The sequence below is a fragment of the Onychomys torridus genome, chromosome 4 (assembly GCF_903995425.1).
Source record: "Onychomys torridus chromosome 4, mOncTor1.1, whole genome shotgun sequence".
Lineage (NCBI taxonomy): Eukaryota > Metazoa > Chordata > Mammalia > Rodentia > Cricetidae > Onychomys > Onychomys torridus.
In genome coordinates, this window is record NC_050446.1 from 94,990,052 (window position 1) to 95,009,667 (window position 19,616).

At 48.0% G+C, this 19,616-nt stretch overlaps 1 protein-coding gene across 1 annotated transcript in view; it reads left to right on the top strand.

The window, feature by feature from the left end:
• Window positions 1-19,616, top strand: part of Stard9 (StAR related lipid transfer domain containing 9) — a 76,348-nt gene that overhangs the window by 55,170 nt on the left and 1,562 nt on the right. The window contains exons 17-25 of the mRNA XM_036184283.1: window positions 61-10,152; window positions 10,337-10,534; window positions 10,912-11,095; window positions 11,457-11,594; window positions 18,383-18,500; window positions 18,602-18,723; window positions 18,927-18,991; window positions 19,114-19,316; window positions 19,474-19,553. Coding sequence (XP_036040176.1) covers window positions 61-10,152; window positions 10,337-10,534; window positions 10,912-11,095; window positions 11,457-11,594; window positions 18,383-18,500; window positions 18,602-18,723; window positions 18,927-18,991; window positions 19,114-19,316; window positions 19,474-19,553 — 11,200 coding nt within the window. The remainder of the gene's footprint in view (window positions 1-60; window positions 10,153-10,336; window positions 10,535-10,911; window positions 11,096-11,456; window positions 11,595-18,382; window positions 18,501-18,601; window positions 18,724-18,926; window positions 18,992-19,113; window positions 19,317-19,473; window positions 19,554-19,616) is intronic.

Here is a 19,616-nt window from a genome sequence, read left to right on the forward strand (position 1 = left end):
TTCTATTGATAGGATGGAGGGGACATTACTTTTCTGAGATGGCTTTCCTTATCTTCACAGTGCTTTCCTGAACTGGGATCCTTCCACCATGTCACCACCTGTGCCCGACCCAACTCACCAAATACCAGAGAAAACCCTCTCAGCAGATTCCATTCCCCAGGCTACTGCTTCCCCTCCAAGGACAGGGCGCCTGGGCAGGAATGGCCTCCATCCATCAGGCTGGAGGAAGCTCTATCCATCAAAGGGAGCCTCAACTAGGAGGGGAGTCTCTACCCAAAGCACCTGTCTCACTGTGAGCCATGAGCCTGTCACTAGCCAGGAAACTAAGTCATTGGGTAAGCAGCCCTGTCAGATGTCCACCCAGGGCTCAGTGACTAAGAAGCTAAGGCCAAGGGGTGGTCCAAGGCCCCACACCCCTGCTGCACAGACTGGAAGGACTAAGGGACTAGCAGCCTCTGGCAACACACAGACTGGATGGCAAAGAGAAAGGAGCTGTGGGGCCTCCACGGCTCCTAAGGAAGCCATTTCCCACTCTACTTACCTCAGTGGATCCAAGCAAGCAGCTGGGCATGGGAAAGTAGGCAAGTCTTTTCAGGCAGATTCCAAACCACCATCTCTAAGCAGGGCATCAAAAAAACATCCAAGGGTGCCGGCAGCTAGGGCCAGAGACATTGCCAGAAAGTTCTCTCATTTGCCTCATGGCAGTCCTTTCAAAAGACAGCACAGTACAGGGGATCCAGACACGCTGGCCTTATTCACAGACTCCAGACCTATAATGGGTCTTGTAAGAGAAAAGGACGATGGCTTATCTGACTCTGGTAGCAGTTACTCCGTGGATTCTCTCTCTTACGCCTGTGCCCAAGTCCCAAAGGAGCTGCTGAAGCCAGAGGACCTTCAGGGAAAATGGGATCTTCCAGATCCAGAGAACTCTGAAAGTGACAGCAGTCAATTATCTGAGGACTCACTCGCTGAGAAAGGATACCAGAGCCCCCCAGAAAACTCAGTGGATGAATATTCCACCATGAACCATGGACATTCAGGGACCAGAGTTTCAGTCTCTGTGAGACGTCTCCCCAAGCCCTCAGACAGTAGTAGCTTGTGCACTCGAGCACATAGGAACTTCTCCTTGGACAGCCTGATTGATGCTGAAGAACTGGGAGAGGCTAGGCAAAAGGAGCCTTTCCTTGGTTCTGCTGATGAGATGCCTACAGAGACCTTTTGGCACCTGCAGAAGGCCGACCTACCTTCAGTAGACCAGGAGGCAATGTGCCGGTCTAGCCCTATCAACCATAGAACAGGAGTCAGGCAGAATGCCTTCCTGCTAGAGAGCAATTCATTTTACCTTGATCCTCAGTTCCATCCCCACTGTGAACAGTCTGAGTTAGAAATGGGGGCAAGCTATTGTGAACAAGCCAACTCTCTCCAAGGTGTGCAGCTTGCAAGAGAGAGCCCCCTGGTATCTGTGGATTCATGGTTTTCCTGTGACTCTAAGGTCAATCCCAGCAGCCCCTCAATGACTGTACATTCTTTATGTCCAAGTCCTGATGTACATGAAATTCAGCCCCATGATGAGATGCCCAGACACGGGCTAAATGTCGAAGAAGTAAAGCTACCAGGTACAGTCCTGCCACATAGCCGTAAACTGCCCCAAGACAGTGCTGAACCACCCTGCCATTCAGATTTGCACACAACCTTTGCGTCTGATACATCCAAGCCCTCAGTTTGTGGAAGTCAAAGGCTCCTTCAGCCAGAAGTTGATGGTGTCTTTCGTGGCAAAGAAATCCCCGACACGACCTACCAGGGCATCTCTGAAGAGTCGCACAATTCTGACTTGTCAAGTGTGCTGGCTCCCTCTGCCACCTCACTGACTCATGTAGACAGTATTCTTGAGAAGAACTGGGCTGCCCTTCAGCAAAAGTATCTCCTTGGACTCTCTAATTCTGTTTTGGAAGCTGTAGGAGAACCCAGGCCAGCCTTCTCCTTCCTGGAGGAAGACTCTAGCTCCCTGGCTGAGGCTTCTGATAAAGTAGAAACTCAGTTGTCTGTTGGCCCTGGGGTATCTAAAAATTTAGATTTCCGCTACTTTACAATCCACCCATCAACAATCAGGCACTTCAGAGCAGAGAAAGACCATGACAGTTTGAGTGCCAACTTAGAAAGCGCTTCTGATCTCTTCAGTACCATTGAGAAGGTGAGTTACAATGGGGCGTACTCAGCAGACCTAGAATCCCTGGCTTCTGGATCTATAAATGCACAGACCTGTACAGTAGGAAACAAGATACCAAATTCTATGACAGAAGCATGGGAAGTCAATCAGGCCAGCTTGGAAGGGTGCCTTCAGGGTAGCAGGAGCCCTGGGCTGATAACTTCCTCTGGGCAGTATTTCTTCCAGAAGAAGGCTTATCACAGTCATGATACTTTAGCCACCAAAGCAAACTATTGGCCACGGAAGCAAACCATTGGCCCTCTTAGGAAAAGCTCCGCTGTGCAGCCAAGACTATTAAGTCACAACAGCCACCAGCGCCCCCTGCTGGAAGAGAAGGCAGATTCTCAGCAGCATGCCAAGGAAGCAGATGGAACATGTACAGATGCTTCTGGCCCTTTCCCTCCAGGTCCAGAGCTGTTCCTGCACTCTGAGCCCTGGAGTCCTTTCCCATCTTCTCTGCAGCCACCTCCCTTGGAAACATTCTATGTAACCAAAAGCAGGGATGCCCTGACAGAAACTGCCTTAGAGATTCCGGCCTGCAGGGAAGCCTGGGTACCATCCCCACCCCCCAGGGAAGCCTGGGGCTTTGGTCATAGTTACCAAGTCCTCCAGAAAGCTCACTGGAAGAATAATTTACCCAAGTTGTCACAAAGCCAGAATTCTAAGATTGACTCATCTCAGCAGGTAACAACAAAGAGGCCAACTGATCTGAACACTGGAGATGTTACTGAAGAAATGGAGAAATGTTCTAGAAATATGAGCGAGGAAGGAAACCATGATTCTGCTTACTGTTTTGTTACTCAGAACAGACATCATTTCCCTTCCACCAGCCTCAAAGTTTGTAAATGTGGAAATCAACTTGGATTTTTAAATAAAAAGTACAGCCTCTCAGTCCACAAGGCAGGAGAAGGGGCCTCTGCATGGCACCACTGCAGTGTTGCTTTTGACGGCTCTGAGTCAAATACTTTGCTCCTCATTTGTGATACCAAGGCAAGCGAGGAAGAGCAGAGCCCACTCCCACCACACATACAGGCCTGTGGTGTGCACAGCCAGCCTTCTTCTGGAGCCAGGTCTGAGTTCATTGGTAAAATCACCAATTTAGATCTGGAGAGGGTCACACCAGAGGAGATTACTGTTTCTTTGAAGTCCAGCTCACTCCACTGTCCAGTAAGCAGCCCTATGATCATGGCAGGAGGTGGGAGTCCAACTCATAGGTGGGATGGGGGGAATGAAACTCTGCTTCTCAGGGAAACAATTTCCAAAGACATCCAAGAAGAGTTTAGTCTTCCAGGAAGCCAGTATACCTGTGAAAGATGCCATCTAGTTATGTGCTCTCAGGAAAAAAAGCCTATTGAATGCAAGACCTGTGGGCAGTCACAAGAGAAAAAGTCCAAAGAAGAACTTTTGGGAGAGAAACAGAATAAAAGAGTTAATAATGCCGATGAGATGGCTAAACTGATCAGGAGTGTGATGCAGCTGGAAACTGACATCTTAGAAATCGAATCCAAGAACAACAAGCTGCTTCATGCTTCCCAAACTCCAAGTACAGATTTTATGCTCCAGGCCCTACGGGATCAGGAGAGGGCTGACCATGTCCTGATGCCAGGAAGTTCTGGAAAACACTTATTCTTTGAGGATCAGCCATCTTTTCCAATACAGATAGAGGATGGTATCTTTGGAGACAGTGAAGCTAGGGAAATGGAGTATAACAATGCTATCAGTAATAACTCCCAGGTCCAGAAAATCATAGGAAGCCCCTTCAGATCAAAGGGATATGCACAAGAGAGGCAGTCTGAGTGTGAACACTCATCCCCATCACCTGGACTGGACGGACTTGCCAGGGATACATGTGATTCTTTGGGGAAGGACATAGCTGTCAGGCAGTCTAGCAACATTTCCCTTCACTCAAGGAGAATGGAAGCTCTGTTAGCTAGAGCTCTGCCATTGCAGCCCAGTGTGATGAGCTCTCCTGAGAAGGATGCTGAGCTTCTAAATGCATCAGCAGACTTCCAAGACCAGGATTGGACCTTGGAAAATCTCAAGGAACCAGAGACTATGGAAAGTTTTCAGGAAAGCCATATCATCGATCTCCTAAATGATTCAGAGTTGGAGGATACAAAAGCTCAAAGAAGAGTTAAAGAACTAGCCGTGGAACAGGGAGAGAACCAGCAAGAAGAGAATATGGTCTCATTGACCCAGAAACCTCCTACTCCAAGCCAGCACTGTAAGGGAATATTTTTCAGCCAGGAGACTGTCTCCCCATCCCATAACCAGACAGACTTCTCTGCAGCTCTTCCTTTTGGAGAACTGAGTGGTACTCAGCCCTTACAATCTCCAAGCTTACCAAGAAGCTGTTTGCATGCCTCTGATACCAAAGGCATCTCTTCATTTGAGTACATGTTAGAGCCTACCATGTTGAAAATTAATAGAAGTTCCTTGGCAACTGGAGTGGGGCATCAGGATTACAGTGGAGAGGCCAGGAGCAGTAGCCCACAGGGAAGTGTTACAGGGCATGCTTCCGCTGCACACACTGCCTGGTGTGAGTCTGTGATTCCCACGGTCATGAGAGCTAAGGATCAGTCTGTTACACCAGAGAGCACTCTACTAGAGACGGGGGACTGGGTAACAGTAAGCACCGGCCCCCAAGAAGACCAGAGAGGGCTAGTCCCTTCAACAGGCTTGACTACCCAGGAAGGTTTGGGTTCTGAATCTGAGGCAACTGTACAAAAAGAAATAAAAACCAGCTCCTTGAACAGGGTCTCAAGGCAGGCTGAAAAGAGGGTTAGTTTCCTCCTCCAAGAAGATAGCGAACAGGGTGAGGAGGAAAGGCCGAAGGCAGAGAGGAAGTCCAAAGACCAACAGCCTGCTAGCAGTGCTTGCCTAGCATCTTTGTCTCTACTGAGGGCACCTGATCCAGAGCCTGTGCTACTACCCGACTCCTCTATCCATGCATCCATTTGCCTGGCTATCTTGGCGGAGATCAGACAGGCAAAGGCACAGAGGAGGCAGCTTAACGACTTCGTGGCTGAGGGGACAGTCCTTCCTTATGAGACTTCACAAGAAGAGTGTTTTCCAAAGGCGGCTGGTGGGCCTCGGGAGCAAAGGGTTAAGTTAGGTTGGGATAGCACCAGGAATGAGGAGGAAGAACAGAGACCACATACGGCCCCTCCATCTGCTGTGTCTGCTGAGAGGAAAGCCCAAGCCATGCCTCCCAGTGCAGGGGGCTCTCAGCATCTGCCCCATCCTGAAACTGACAGAGGACCTTGGCATCATTTGCTGGCTTCCTCTCACATTGTCCCAGATCTAGAAAAAAAACATTGTAGTGGAGAACCAAAGCAGTTTGGGGGAGCAGGTGGATGGTCTGATTCTTCTGAAGTCATGGAGAAAAAGAAAGAAACATCCAGAACATTGTCCTCTGTTGGTCCTTTGGCCTCAGACAGGCTTCTTTCTACAACAGCTGTAGAGCAGGATGGGAGGGGAGGATCAGATAAAGTATCTGTCTTGTCTTCTCAAACTTCTTGTGATGATCCTGGCAGGATTCTGCATGGGCAAAGTCAGTTAGCTACATGGAAAACTGCAGAGAGTATGTCCTTTGGTCGTCAGGACAGCATCCCAGAGGACAAGGAACCTAGAAGTCTAGACAGTACATGTGGAGGAGGCTCAGGTAAAATCTTAGTGGCAACACAGGAAGGAAAAGCAGTCCATTCTGAATGTCAGTCTGTGATCTGTAATGTTGATAATTCTGCAGGCCTTTCAGGGCCTAAACAAGACCATGTTCAGTGCTCAAATGCTTCTGCTGCCTTGGAAGAAATGAAGGCAAGTCCAAAGCCATGTGCTGTCCAACCAGGAGCTCCTAGAAAAGTTGAAGCAGAAGCTCACATGTGGCATCCTGTCAAGTGGAAAAATGTTGACTCTGGCCTGGCAGAAGCCTGTGAGGCTGACCGCAGTAATTCAAGGTCAACTCCCTTGCTAGTTCAGAGACCCAGCCTGCATCTTAGTGGAGTTAGAGTAGAGGCTCCAGGTCTGTGCCCCAAAGAGTGCTTTGTCTCCGAGGGGAGCACAGGAGGCAGCAGGCCACTCGGCTCATCTTATGAGGAGGAAGAGAACAGAACTGTTCCTTGGCCTCGGCTAAGTGGTTCTCGAGCTCCCGCTGTTCATGCCTGCTGTTCCTCCACTCTGCCTTGTTATAGAGATGGTGTCCTTAGGGAGGGAGCTCCTCAGGCTGCTGGACATCCTGTCCACTCGCCTTTCCTAGTACCATCCAGGGCCTGTGAAGTGGATGGAACAGCAGAGAGCTTTTCCAAAGACTCCCAGGTGTCTTTGGCACATGACCTCGAGCACAAACATGTTAATGTAGAATTTGGGCCTGGAGACAGTAGTATTCCCAACCCATCCACGGCAGCTGCTATCTCCTCTCCAGCTCAAAGCTGCTCTTCCCTGTCCACTTCAGAAGTGAAGGCAAATTGCCTCTTCCATACGGTTGCTGGTAGAAGGTCAGCTGAAGGTTCTGAGAAAAAGACTTCAGGGAAGAAGGCCAGCACTGCCCCTGAGGATGCTTATCCAAGCAGTCCTGCAGGCACACATTCTGAGCCACTGAGGATTTTAAAGGATAACTCTGTAGAGGAGGATGCACAGGCATCTAAAACCAAGCCAGAACCTCCTGTGGTGATGAAGGGACCACATACCCTAAATTTAAATGAAGGATCTGTTGATGGCAAGCTGGTAATAGCAGCTCAGTATGGACATTTAGAAAACACCACCAGATGCTGTTCAGAAAAGACACAATCTTCCATTGAGGTCAGGAGTCACAGTTGCTTGGGTCCCCAAGCCAATTTTATAGACAGGTTAAAACACACCCGCTACCCTCCGGTTGAGACTTTGTGGGAGGAAGAAGAGAGAGACCAAACTTCAGGAGGTGGCAAAGACCATGCCCAAGTCAGAAATCTAGCATCTTCCAATGAGGGCGGCTTTGGTGGCTCTCATCCTAGAGCTGGGGGAAGAGAAGGGATAGTTGTGACCAAGTCTCTGGGGTCCCAGACTGTCTTTCCAGACCTTGAAGACCCAGCTTCTCTGCCCTTGGGGCAAACTGAAACATCACAGCCTGCTGCTCAGACTCCAGGCCAACTCAGCTCTGGAAGGGAGCAGCCCGCTCTGTGCCATAGGCACTCAGTTCCTGTGATTGCAGTCTTCTCTGGCCCTAAGCATGCCGGGTACTCCCCTAGACCTCAGTTCTCTGTGGTCAGTTCATCTCAATCTTTTCAAGAATTAAATTTGAGTGTGGCATCTCCTCCAACAGATGAAGATGCACAGGGGCCAAAGAGTTTGTGGAGCCTACATCTCAGGGGCCATTCCTCAGAAAAGCCAATGTCAGTGCCTCCAAAGACTCCGGATTGCAACCAGAAAGCTTCCTGTAATTTGAACAATAGCCCCACTGATCACAGGCCTCCGAAACCTGGCATTCCCCCTTATCCAACATCTTCTACCGTGTATTGTATGCCAACCCCTGACTTTATGACTAACTGGATGCCTGGTACTTTGGAACGGGCCCAACAAGAGAAGACAGATAAACTGAGTGTCCAGGGCATGCCGGAGAATCAACACTCTCAGGTGGATGAAGAAATGCTGCATTTTGGTTCTAGTGACATAAATCCCTATATCCTGCCCTGGCGTCCACAGGGACCTGTGCAGATTGGCTGGAAGCAGTATGTGTTTGGAAGTGCAGGTGATGTCTCTTATAGCCAGAAACCCCAGCGCTTAATACCATCAAATACGCCTCAGTGCTCCAGTATGGACAATGCCCTAGATGACAAGAAACCCCCATTTCACTCCCATCTCAGGACTTATGCCCCAAATCAGGATCTGCCAAACATTCCCAACAGTCTTGAGAATGACCAAAGTTCAAAGGAAGGCTGGGGAATAAGGAGTTCCTCACTGGCTGTGGAGAAGCCCCATGACTTGACTGGATCTGAAGGAGTTGCCCCAACTTGGGATCCTGACAAGAGATCCCCACTCAAGGACTCTTCAGAGGAAATAGGCTGTCTGCAGAGTGAGCTATCTCTGGCTGAGGGGAGTGCCACAGCTCCAGGAGATGAGACAGGCTGTGCTGTGAGGCAGGCCAGGATGAATACCTTTGAGCAGGGAACCCAGACCCTGGGCAGCAACTGGAGTTGCACCGATTTCTCTGCTCAGCCTGATGCTAGGTCAGTGTCAGACTCTGACCTGGCCTCCTGGGCCAGCATGCACAATCTTTCTCTCCACCTCTCACAGCTTCTGCACAGCACTTCTGAGCTGCTTGGGAGTCTCTCACAGCCAAGTGTGGTCCTAAAGGAGCAGAACATCAAGAGTAACTCCCTAGATGAGGCCCCACAGGCCCTCATGATAGACAGTTCTACTCAGACCACTGTAGATGAGGGCATTCAGACTGATCTGGCCTTACATCCTCTGCCCTTCCAGGCCCCAGAGGTCAAGCCTCAGGAAGTCAATGTGATCCTTGAAGTGATGGACTCAGGTGTCACCACCATGGTTCAAGAAAAGGGATATGTCTCAGGGGTATTTCAGAAGAAAGGGGCAGAGGAAACAGAACCCCCAGATCACCATGAGGGAAGTACCCACTATAAGCTGCAGAGGCCTCCTGTGGCCTCATCACACTTGAGGTTTCAAAAAGTCCATCTTGGGCAGAACCTTACTTTCGTGAGTCCCCCAGCTTCTCCTGATGGCTCCCCACCTCCCAGTCTGAGGCCAGAGGAATCTTCCATGGTGGTCAACAGCTCCAGCATCTCTCACCACTCAGGGCTCTTCCTTGGGGCGTCAGAGTTCGCCCAGAAGAAGCTGGGCTCCTCAAGTGCCCTGCTGGTGGACAGGGCTTCCTCTCCAATCCTTACGTTTAGTGCCAGCACCCAGGAGTTGAGCAACCCCTTAGACTGTCTGACCCTATCAGCTCCCTCAGCTCATCCTCTTGAAGACTTCCAGGAGATTGACATCAGTCCTAACCTTGCTGTTGGTAACCCAAGACCTCTCATGGATAATTCTCAAGCCATTAATGAGTTCGCTGTCATTCAGAGAGCTGAGTCTCTGGATAGAGGAGGCAAGAGCCCCTTAGAAAAGAGTTCTGAGGGATCATTTGATTCTAGCTCCCCATGCAGCCCACAGCAGAGCTCTAGTCTCCAAGTTAGTTTCTTAGGGCAGGCCCCTCTGCAACTTCAGCCCAGGAGCACCACTGGAGACCAAAGCAGACTGCCATCTCCTCGACCTTCAAGGCACAAGAGCCTGAAGCTAGCTGACAGCTTTGTGCCTGAGAAGGTGGCTTCCATAGAGCACGGTCCACGGAGCAGTAGGAGGCCAAGTCAGTGGCAGGGCAGGACAGCAAGTGAGAAAGAGAGCTCAGTGTTGATAGTGGAGCCACAGCCCAGTCTGGATCTATCTTCTTCATGGAGAGGTCTTCAGCCCCTTAGCCCTTGTCCTGTCTCCGATACTGCAGGCCCTCGAAGTCCTGCTGTAGAGCCACCTCAGGCCTGCCAACCTGTGGAGCTGCTCTGCCCTGATTCACATGTGTGTGTGGCCCCTGATCTCCAGCACCAGAGCCTGAGGGACCTCCCAGTTCATAACAAATTTGATAACTGGTATGGAGTTCGGGATGGATCTTGTGGAGAGCTGCATGTCAGAGAGAATGGAGGGGTCGGGTTTGATTCCAGTTCTGTAGACCAAACCCAAAGGCCCCTGCAATCTTCTGATGACAACAGCCAGAATCCTGTGTGGCCCCGCTTGATGCATATCCCTTTGCAAGTTGGGATCCAGAAACCCTCACTCAGTGTGGAACTCGCAGAAGCAAAACTACACCGTGGCTTCGGGGAGACAGATGCCCTGCTGAAGGTGCTGCAGAATGGGACAGGGGAGGTGATTGCTCCTCAAGAACCTGCTCCATCCTCTTGGGAGGAGCGCTCCACCAGGTAGGCCCTGGGCCTGGAGGGGAAGGGGAGGCACGGTAAAACAGGACCCACGCGGGGAAACTTAATGTGAGCGAGCTATTAGCTCTGCCCTTGCTCCCCTCAGGGATCTTCCCCAGGGTCAGAGAACTTGAGGGTGAAGGCCATGTAGGACTGACTTCAGTGGATCAATCACATTTTGTCTCAGGCAGAAAAAGACTATAGAGACCCTCAGGAGAGAGAGGGCTGAGCGACTTCATAACTTTCGTCGGACAAGAAGCCTCAGTCCCCAAAAACAATTCAGTTTCCTGCCCAGCAAGGATCTTCCCACCTGGGAACTTGACTTGCCCAGCAGACGCCGAGAATATCTACAGCAGCTGAGGAAGGATGTTGTGGGGACCACTAGGTAAGGGTGAATCTGTAGGAGCAGGACCGGAATGTGAACATCTCAGAGGCTTGTCCATGCTTCCGGATAAACTGAGGTAGATGTAGGAGTCTGGGGCAGATGGGAATAGGATGTATAGGAGGGGATGGGGTCTCGGGGTGCAGGAGATGGGCAGAGAGAAGTTGTGGGAAAGCATTAGACAGAGGGACTCCTATACTGTGCCAGTCTTTGTGTCTGGGTCTTAGAATGGCGTGTTCCTTTCTAGAAACCTCATAAGGAAGTAGTACAATGACTCTGTGGACAGCAGGAGGGTGTGCTGAGCCTGCGGGGGTGGGCTCAGGACCGTGCTTTACGCACTCACATGTTTGAAGGTGTCTTTTCACCCTGTGGACTCCTAGGATCCCAGAACCAGCATCAAGATCAGCCCACCCACCCTCTGACATTGAGCTAATGCTTCAAGACTATCATCAGGCCCGAGAGGAGGCGAAGGTAGAGATTGCTCAGTCTCAGGATCGGCTCAGGGAGCGGACTGAACAAGAAAAGCTGAGGATCCGCCGGCAGATCATCTCCCAGCTGCTGAAGGTGAGGGGAAGCAATCCTCTCTCTGCTGGAGGACAGGCCTGGAGCCTGGGCCAGCTCTTAGACTCTGGCAGCCTGCGAGTCTGTAGACACACTTGGAGGGTGCAGGGCTTGGCTTCTAGCCCACAGCTGGGAGAGTATGGGAGAAAGAGGTTCTGTGTGGAGTCGGGGATGTGGGAAAGCATGCAGAGTGGTGGCTTCTGGGAAGTAGGTAGGAGGCTACAGCAGCAGGCTCTGGGAGGTGAGTGGTGTGGACGGAGAGGGAAGGAGAGCGGGGAGAGGGAGCTGTGGAGGGAGAGGGAAGGTGGGGCGAGAATGTGGTAGTGAGGATGTATCATCGGAAGCTAGTTTTCTGTCTTCCCAGGAAGAGGAAAAACTGCAAACTCTAGCCAACTCCAGCTCCCTGTGCACCAGCTCTGATGGAAGCCTGTCTTCTGGCATCACATCTGGTTACAACAGCAGCCCAGCCTTCTCAGGCCACCTGCAGTCCTTAGAGGTTAAGGTGAGTGGACTGACATGAGGAAGTTTCTGAGATGAAAGTATGTGTAGAACCTGTGCCTTCTCCTCAAGGTCCCTGCTGAGCCCTTTGGTTTAGGGCTGCCTTCCTTCCCCTTTAATCTTGTATTTCTGTGTGTGTGTGTTTTGTTTTTTTGTTTTGTTTTTTTTTTTTGCCAGGGCCTTGCGCTTGCTAGGCAAGCGCTCTACCACTGAACTAAATCCCCAACCCCTGTGTGGTTTTTTTTTTTTTTTTTAAGTTTTTATTTTTAATTGTGTGTGTGTGTGTGTGTGTGTGTGTGTAGGTGCATGCACATGAGTACTGGTACCCACAGAGACCAAAGTCATCAGATTCCCCCCTGGAGCTGGAGTTAGAGGTGGTTATGAGTTGTGTAATGTGGGTGCCAGAAATGGAACCTGGGTGGTTCACAACTGGGCATGGTGGTGCAGGCTTTTAATTTTAGCACTCAGGAGGCAGAGGCAGGTGAATCTCTGGATCTACATTGTAACATCCAGGATGGACAGGACTACATACTGAGACCCTGTCTCAAAACAAGAAAAAAAAAAAAAAGCCAGCAAACAAACAAAATAGTTCATGGTCAGTTTTGTTTGTTTATTTACTTATTTTCTTTTGTCCTTTAAAAAAGATTTATTATTGGGCTGGAGAGATGACTTAGAGTTTAAGAGCATTGGCTCTTAAGTGCTCTTCCAGAGGTCCTGAGTTCAATTCCCAGCAACCACATGGTTGCTCACAACCATCTGTAATGAGCTCTGGCGCCCTCTTCTGGCATGCAGGCATACATATGCAGGCAGAACACTGTATACATAATAAATAAATCTTAAAAAATTTTTTTTGAGACAGGGGCTCACTGTATATAGCCCTAGCTGGCCTGGAATTCATTATGTAGACTGAATAGACTTTGAACTCCTAGAAGTCGACCTGTCTCTTCCTCTGTTTCCTGAGTGCTGGGATTAAAGGCATGTAACCATCGTGCCCAGCAGGATTTATGTTTACTTTGTGTGTGGGCTTTGCCTGCAGGAATGTTTGTACCAGCTGAGTGTCCCCCGATGCCCACAGAGATCAGAGAAGGGCATCAGATCCCCTGGGACTAGAATTACAGACAGTTGTGAGTCACTGTGTGGATACTGGGAATCAAACCCAGGTCCTCTGGAAGAGCAGCAAGCGCTCTTAATACTGAGCCATCTCTCAAGCCCCAACTAAGCTTTAATTTTATCCAAAATAGTAGATATTACTTTAGGATAAGGTCCTAAGGAAAATGTTGTTGTCTTGAGACTGTTGGAGCTAAAAATATTAAGCAGCTTATTTTATGTTGTTGTTGCACTGAGCTAACTGAAGGAATGCTAAGCCTGTGGAATAGGTAGTTTGTCCAAATCTACAGGGTCAGTGAAGACATGCTGAAGAGACTGAACTGAGACTTGAAGGTGATGAGGAGCTGAGTGGTGTTGGTGTTGGGAGAGGGGAAGCCTAGGAAGCTTGGAGTGTGGAGAGCTAAGCAGGACCCTGTGTGGATGGAATATAGAGCAAGATGACTGAGTGGCAAGAGAGTATACTGATGCCAACACCACACCGTTTTTGTTACCATGGTTCTGTAGTATGCCTTGAAATCAAGTATTATGGACCTTCCAGCTTTGTTTGTTCTTTTTACTTAGGATTTCTTTATTTGGGAGTATATTTCCATATGAATTATGGGATTAGGTTTCCTGTTTCCGTGAAGAATGGCATTGACGTTTTGATGAGGATGATGCTGAATGTGTGGATAGATTGCTTTGAGTGTCATGGACATGTATTTGTATAATTCTTTCAAGTAATGAATTTTGGGGAGGCAGTTCCATATTTGAATTTAATTTTAAATTTTTTTTTTTTTTTTTTTTTTTTTTTTTACCTACACATGTGTTTGTGTAAATGTGTGCACTGGGTCCCCTGGAGTAGTTTCAAGCAGATATGGGTGCTGGAAACAGAAGTGGGATACTTTGGAAGATCAGGAAGTACTCTTAACCTCTGAGCCTCTCTTAGTGCCTGTCTTCAATTTCTTTCTTCAGTGTTTTTGTATTTTTCATTATGCAGATCTTTGACTTTCTTAGTTATGTTTATTTTTAGCCACAAAATAAATGAAACACATATTATAGATGGTATTGTTTTTATGATTTGTTTTTTAATAATATGTTAAATTTCTTAAAAATTTACTTTTATGTGCATGCATGTGTGATTGAATTTGTATATGTATACCATGTGTGTGCCTGGTGCCCATAGATGCCAGGAGAGGGCATCAGATCTGGGATGTGGTAGAGACAGTTGGATACTGAAGACTGAACTGGGGTCCTCTGGAAAAGCAACACATGGTCTTTTTTAATTGTTTTGTTTTTTTGAGATAGAGTCTCAGTTATGTAGCCCTGGCTATGTAGACCAGGCTGGCCTTGAACTCAGAGGTCTGCCTGCCTCTGCCTCCCAAGCACTGGGATTAAGGGCATGCCACTATGCCTGGCTGCAGCATGTGCTCTTAACCACTGAGCCATCTTTCCAGCTCCTCAATGTATTCCTTTTTTTTTTTTTTTTTTTTAGGACTGAACCCAGGGCCTTGTGCTTGCTAGGCAAGTGCTCTACCACTGAGCTAAATCCCCAACCCTCATTGTTCTTTGTTTTTTTGTTTGTTTTGTTTTTTGAGACAGGGTTTCTCTGTGTAGTTTTAGAGCCTGTCGTGGATCTCGCTCTGTAGCCCCGGCTGGCCTCGAACTCACAAAGACCCACTTGGCCCTGTACCACCACGGCCTGGCCCATTATTGTATTCTTAAATTCTGTTTCCAAGTATTTTCTTGAGAAATTTTGCATCTCTATTCATCAGAGGATTTAGCCTATAGTTTTGCTGTTGTGTGCTTATCTGGCTTTGGTAACAGGAGAGTACTGGCTTCCTAGAATGAGTTTGGTTGTGTTTCTTTCCTTTCTATTTTATGGAACAGTTTGAAGAGCTTTGGCATTAACTTCTAAGGTTTAGAAGAATTTGGTAATGAAGTCATCCAGTATTGGACTGTTCTTTGTTGTATTACAGTTTCAGTTTTGTTGCTTGTTATAGATCTGGTTGGTTTTTTTTTTTTTTTATGCCCACTTGATTTTGTTTTAGTTGGCCATCTCCCTGTATCTAGGAATTTATCCAGATCTAGATTTTCCAGCTTTTAGGAATCTAGATTGTGAAGTCCTGACCCTCTGGATTTCACTGTTCCTGTCACGCCCTTCTCATCATTTAGTCATTTGGGACAGTTCTCTCAACTAAAACATCCTCTTTCCCTTCTGTGCCACATGCTCTCTGCACGTTTGAGTCAGTCACTCTACTAGGCCAGGTCTTGCTCATGAGGTGGCTCCCCTTGCTGTTAGTAGAGTGGTATTTCTATGGGACCCCAGAGATGGGGACAGGAATTTCTGATCCCAAGAGCAGTCCAAATTGAAACAGTAGGTCCATTATCAAAATGGTTTCTGTCTACAGCACCCTAGGAGATGGCTGGGATTAGTGGATCCTTCCCAAAGCCAGGCTGTGAAGATTCCAGGTTCCTTATCTCCCTAGGCTGTAAGCCTGTAAGGATTGTGGGTCTTCCCAGGAGCCAGGCTTCTCCTGTTTGCACTGTTTTCCCTACAGAAGGGAGTGGTCTTTCTGGGTGATGAAGCCAGGGCCAGTGCTGGGATACTTTATTTCTCCTGCTGTGTTCCTGTGTCAGGTTTTTGGAAGCTACAGGTTTCCATTCGCTATTGTATGGAATCCCACAGCTCCTCGGTAGTTGCTCCTGAAAATATGAAGTTACAATCTGCTGCTTTGTATTTATGGAGGAATAGGTGACTAACACCAGGTCCAAAATGTTTGTCCTCAGGTCACATGTGTCACATTGCACACTCAGCAAACAAGGAGGCTATCATACTGGATAGCACCCCTTGTCTAGATTTCTTTAGGACTGTAGGCATGCCAGGTCAAATCCTAGACATCTCATCATGTTCTTACTGTGGCACTTTGTGCTTCTGCCCTGTAGCTGTATTAGCTAGATCCTGAGTAGGTGAGAACTAGTGTTCTCATCTTTTTCCAGACATTAGCAGGATGGTTCTATTACTTCATACAAGATTTTAAACAGAGATATATTTTACCATAAGGGGGCATTACTTTTCAGTTTTTGGAGATTGCCATCTTGTGCATTTGTTCATATTGGCTAATATGAAACTATTCTTGCCTTCTTGAAATTCTCTAAATACACATGAAATACTTGTACACATGATGTATTCTTTCTTTTTTTTTAAAAATAGTTTTACATTCATTGGTGTTTTGTCTACATGTATATCTGGGTGAGAGTGTCAGATCCCCTGGAACTGGAGTTACAGACAGTTGTGAGCTGCCATGAGGGTACTGGGAATTGAACCCGGGTCCTCTGGAAGAGCAGCCGGTCCTCTTAAGCACTGAGCCGTCTTCCTCTTTTTTTTTTTTTTAATTTGTGTTTTCTGAGACAAGGTTTCTGTGTAACCCTGGATATCCTGGAACTCACTATATAGACCAGGAGCATTATTTTTTTAATGTGCTGTTGCACCCTGCTAATTTTTAAGGGTTTTTGCATATTTTAATATTTCTATAGTTTTATATTTCAATTTTGATAGCTATGTTATATATGAAGTCTTTAATTTATAAACTAACCAGTGTTTTGCTGCTTTTGGCCTTTTAAAATTTCTTTTAACAATGCCACATTTTTCTTGCCCCCAATATTATCTTTGACCCACAAAGCATAAATGATTTGGGCCTAATCTATAAAATGGGTCTCTGTTGTAATCCCTGCCACCAATGCCAACTCAGTTGTCATAGCAATATTAGTTCATGATTATACCTAGGAATCCAGTATAGCACTGTCAGCAGATGAAGTTGCTTGAAGCATTGGTCCAGATACAGAAGAACCTCAAGATGATTGTGGCTGAGTAGGAACACCAGTGGGAACTGAGAGCCTGAGCCTAGGGGAACAGATCTCGATGGGCACTGACAGCTGCTGGAAGATGCAGGCAGCTGGAGCTGGAAGCATCTTGTCCCACAGTATTGTGGACTATGGTGATGTTTTTCTGAGGAGTGGTGAGAGCAAAGGGTTCTAGGTTCTGGCAGGTGCTGTGTGTGCAGGTGAGAGGTAGACAGTGACAAACAGAACACTGGCTTCAGGATGTTCTGTATGTTTCAATGCTCAGATCTAGTGAAAAGGGAGAGGCAAGTGGAGAGATGATGAGGTGAAAGAGACCCTGACAGTTACAGAGAATAAGGAGGTAGAACTGTTTGTCATTTTTCTAGGTACACATACAATGCATGTACCATGTCACATATGGAGGTCAGAAGACAGCTTCCTGCTGTGGGATGTTCTATATGTCAAATGTGTTGCTCTGATTGGTTAAAATAAAACACTGATTGGCCAGTAGCCAGGCAGGAAGTATAGGTGGGACAAGCCGAGAAGAGAATTCTGGGAAGTGGAAGTTGGAGGCGGAGAGAGCTTTGATCCCCCGCCATGAAAAGTGAGATGTAAGGTACAGGTAAGCCACGAGGCAAGTTATATAATAAAAATGGGTTAATTTAAGATAGAAGTAGATAACAAGAAGCCTGCCACAGCTATAGAGTTTATAAGTAATATAAGCGTCTGAGTGATTATTTTATACATGGGTTGTGGGACTGCAAGGGCTTGGTGGCACCTGGAGAGAAGCTCTCCAGCTACAGCTTCCAGTATCAGTTCTGTCCCAGGGACTCTCATCTTGAGGCTTGGTGACAGATGCCTTTACCGGCTGAATCGTCTCACTAGCCATGTTTTTGTTCCACTAAAGGCTGGCTTAGGAGCTGGTAGTTTACTAACCAAAGACAGGAGAGACCCAGAGGCTCTGGTCCTCTAGTAGGACTTCTAGCTCAGAGCTGCACTTGGCCAGGGCCAAGGTCTGCTGTCTAGAGCTCATTGTTTGCTAATCTCCTCTTCACTGACTTTATTACCCACACCAAACCCCTCCAGTGATAGCTTGCCTCCTGCTGCCATGATACAGATGGCTTATATAATGACCCTGGAGTTTGACCATTCAGCAGAGGGCCCCAATGCTCACGTTTTTGGTTATTCCAATTGCCATGGCAGCTGATCTGCAAGCAACCCTTTAAGCCTGTGGCCTGGATAAAGAAGCCTTCTTGGCTGGAACCTAATGCTATAATCTCTTGAGGGCATCTTAGTTACTGTTCTGCTGTTAAGAGGCGACTCTTAAAAAGAAAGCTTTTAATTGGGGCTTAGTCCATTATCATTATGGCGGAAAGCATGGCAGCAGGCAAGCATGGCGCTGGAGAAGTAGCTGAGAGCTATACTCTTTAAAAAATATTTATTATGTATACAATGTTCTGTTTGCCTGCACAATAGAAAAGGGCACCAGATCTTCTTATAGATGGCTATGAGCCACCATGTGGTTGCTGGGAACTGATTCAGGACCTTTAGGAAGAGCAATCAATGCTCTTAACCTCTGAGCCATCTCTGTAGCCTGAGAGCTATATTCTGATCCAGACAGAGTGACACTGGACCTAAAGCCCATCCCCAGTGACATTCTTCCTGAAACAAGGCCACATCTCCATAATCCTTTCAAATAGTGCCACTCCTTGGTCAGCCTCGGTGAGTCCAAGGGCTTGAAGGCTTCCAAAGCATTCAAATATGAGCCTTTTGGGGGCCATACTTATCCAGCCTCCTGAACTTCCATCACAATTGCTAGTTGAAGCCGCTTCTGGATCTCCTGTTCTAAGTATCTCTTTTCTGCAGGAAGACGCTCGAGTACCAGACTTCCAAGAAACCTGGACAGGGGACTGGCGGGGCCGGTCCACAGTGAGGAACAGTCAGCTGTATCTAACTGGGTCTGCCTGGAAGAGCTTAGCTTACAGTGAGTAAGAAGCTTGGGTTTGATAGCTGTGGGATTACCTGGCCCAAGACTCTTAGTCCCATACCACTGTCCCACCACCATGGTGTTTATCTCTGTCGCAGGCCGCAGAGCCTCCCTGGGCAGTGGTGGCTGCTCTCCCTCCAGCCTATCCAGTTTAGGGACCTGTTTCTCCTCCCTCTACCAGGATTTGGCGAAACACATTGTCAACACCTCAATGGCTGATGTGAGTCTGTGTGTGTCCTTCTTTCCTCTTCTTGTTGCTATAGCCAGACTTATGCTGGATGGGGAGGGAGAGGAAAGGAGCCAAGCAGATTAGGGCCACCAAGGCATGGGAGCTTCAAGAACTCATCTTGACAAATGGACATTTAGTAAAAATTAGCCAGAACTGATGAACCTAGAGACTTGGCTTCTACCCTCTGACCCCAGGTAATGGCTGCTTGTTCAGATAATCTTCACAACCTCTTCAGCCGTCAGGCCACAGCTGGCTGGAAGTAAGTTATTTTGTAGTACTTCGGTCCTTTTGCCCACCAATCTCTTCCTTCTCTGCCCTGGCTTCCTGGCACATCTCATGCTGGTAGCCTCCTTTCTATTTCTTGCCTCCTGTGTCCCCCAGCTACCAGGGTGAGGAACAGGAGGTGCAACTTTACTACAAGGAATTTTCTTCTACTCGACACGGCTTCTTGGGTGCAGGTGTGGTGTCCCAGCCACTCTCTCATGTGTGGGCAGCTGTGAGTGATCCTACTCTGTGGCCTCTGTACCACAAGCCCATCCATACAGCAAGGCTGCATCAGCGAGTGTCCAACAGTATCAGCCTGGGTGAGTCCAAGGGCTTGAAGGCTTCTGAAGGCCTGGCCTGGTAGAGGATTGGAGTAGCACTGGTGGGAACTCTAGACTGCTTGGCAAGATTGTACTAGAGATCTAGTAAATGGAGTAAAACAGGGCTCTGGAGCATGGAATCTGTCTGTCCTTCTAGTGTACTTGGTCTGTGACACCACACTGTGTGCGCTGAAGCAGCTGCGGGATTTCTGCTGTGTCTGCGTGGAAGCCAAAGAGGTACCTATATTGCTGGTGGTAAAATGTTTTGGGATGAACTTGGGCTGAGGTGCACTAGGGTAG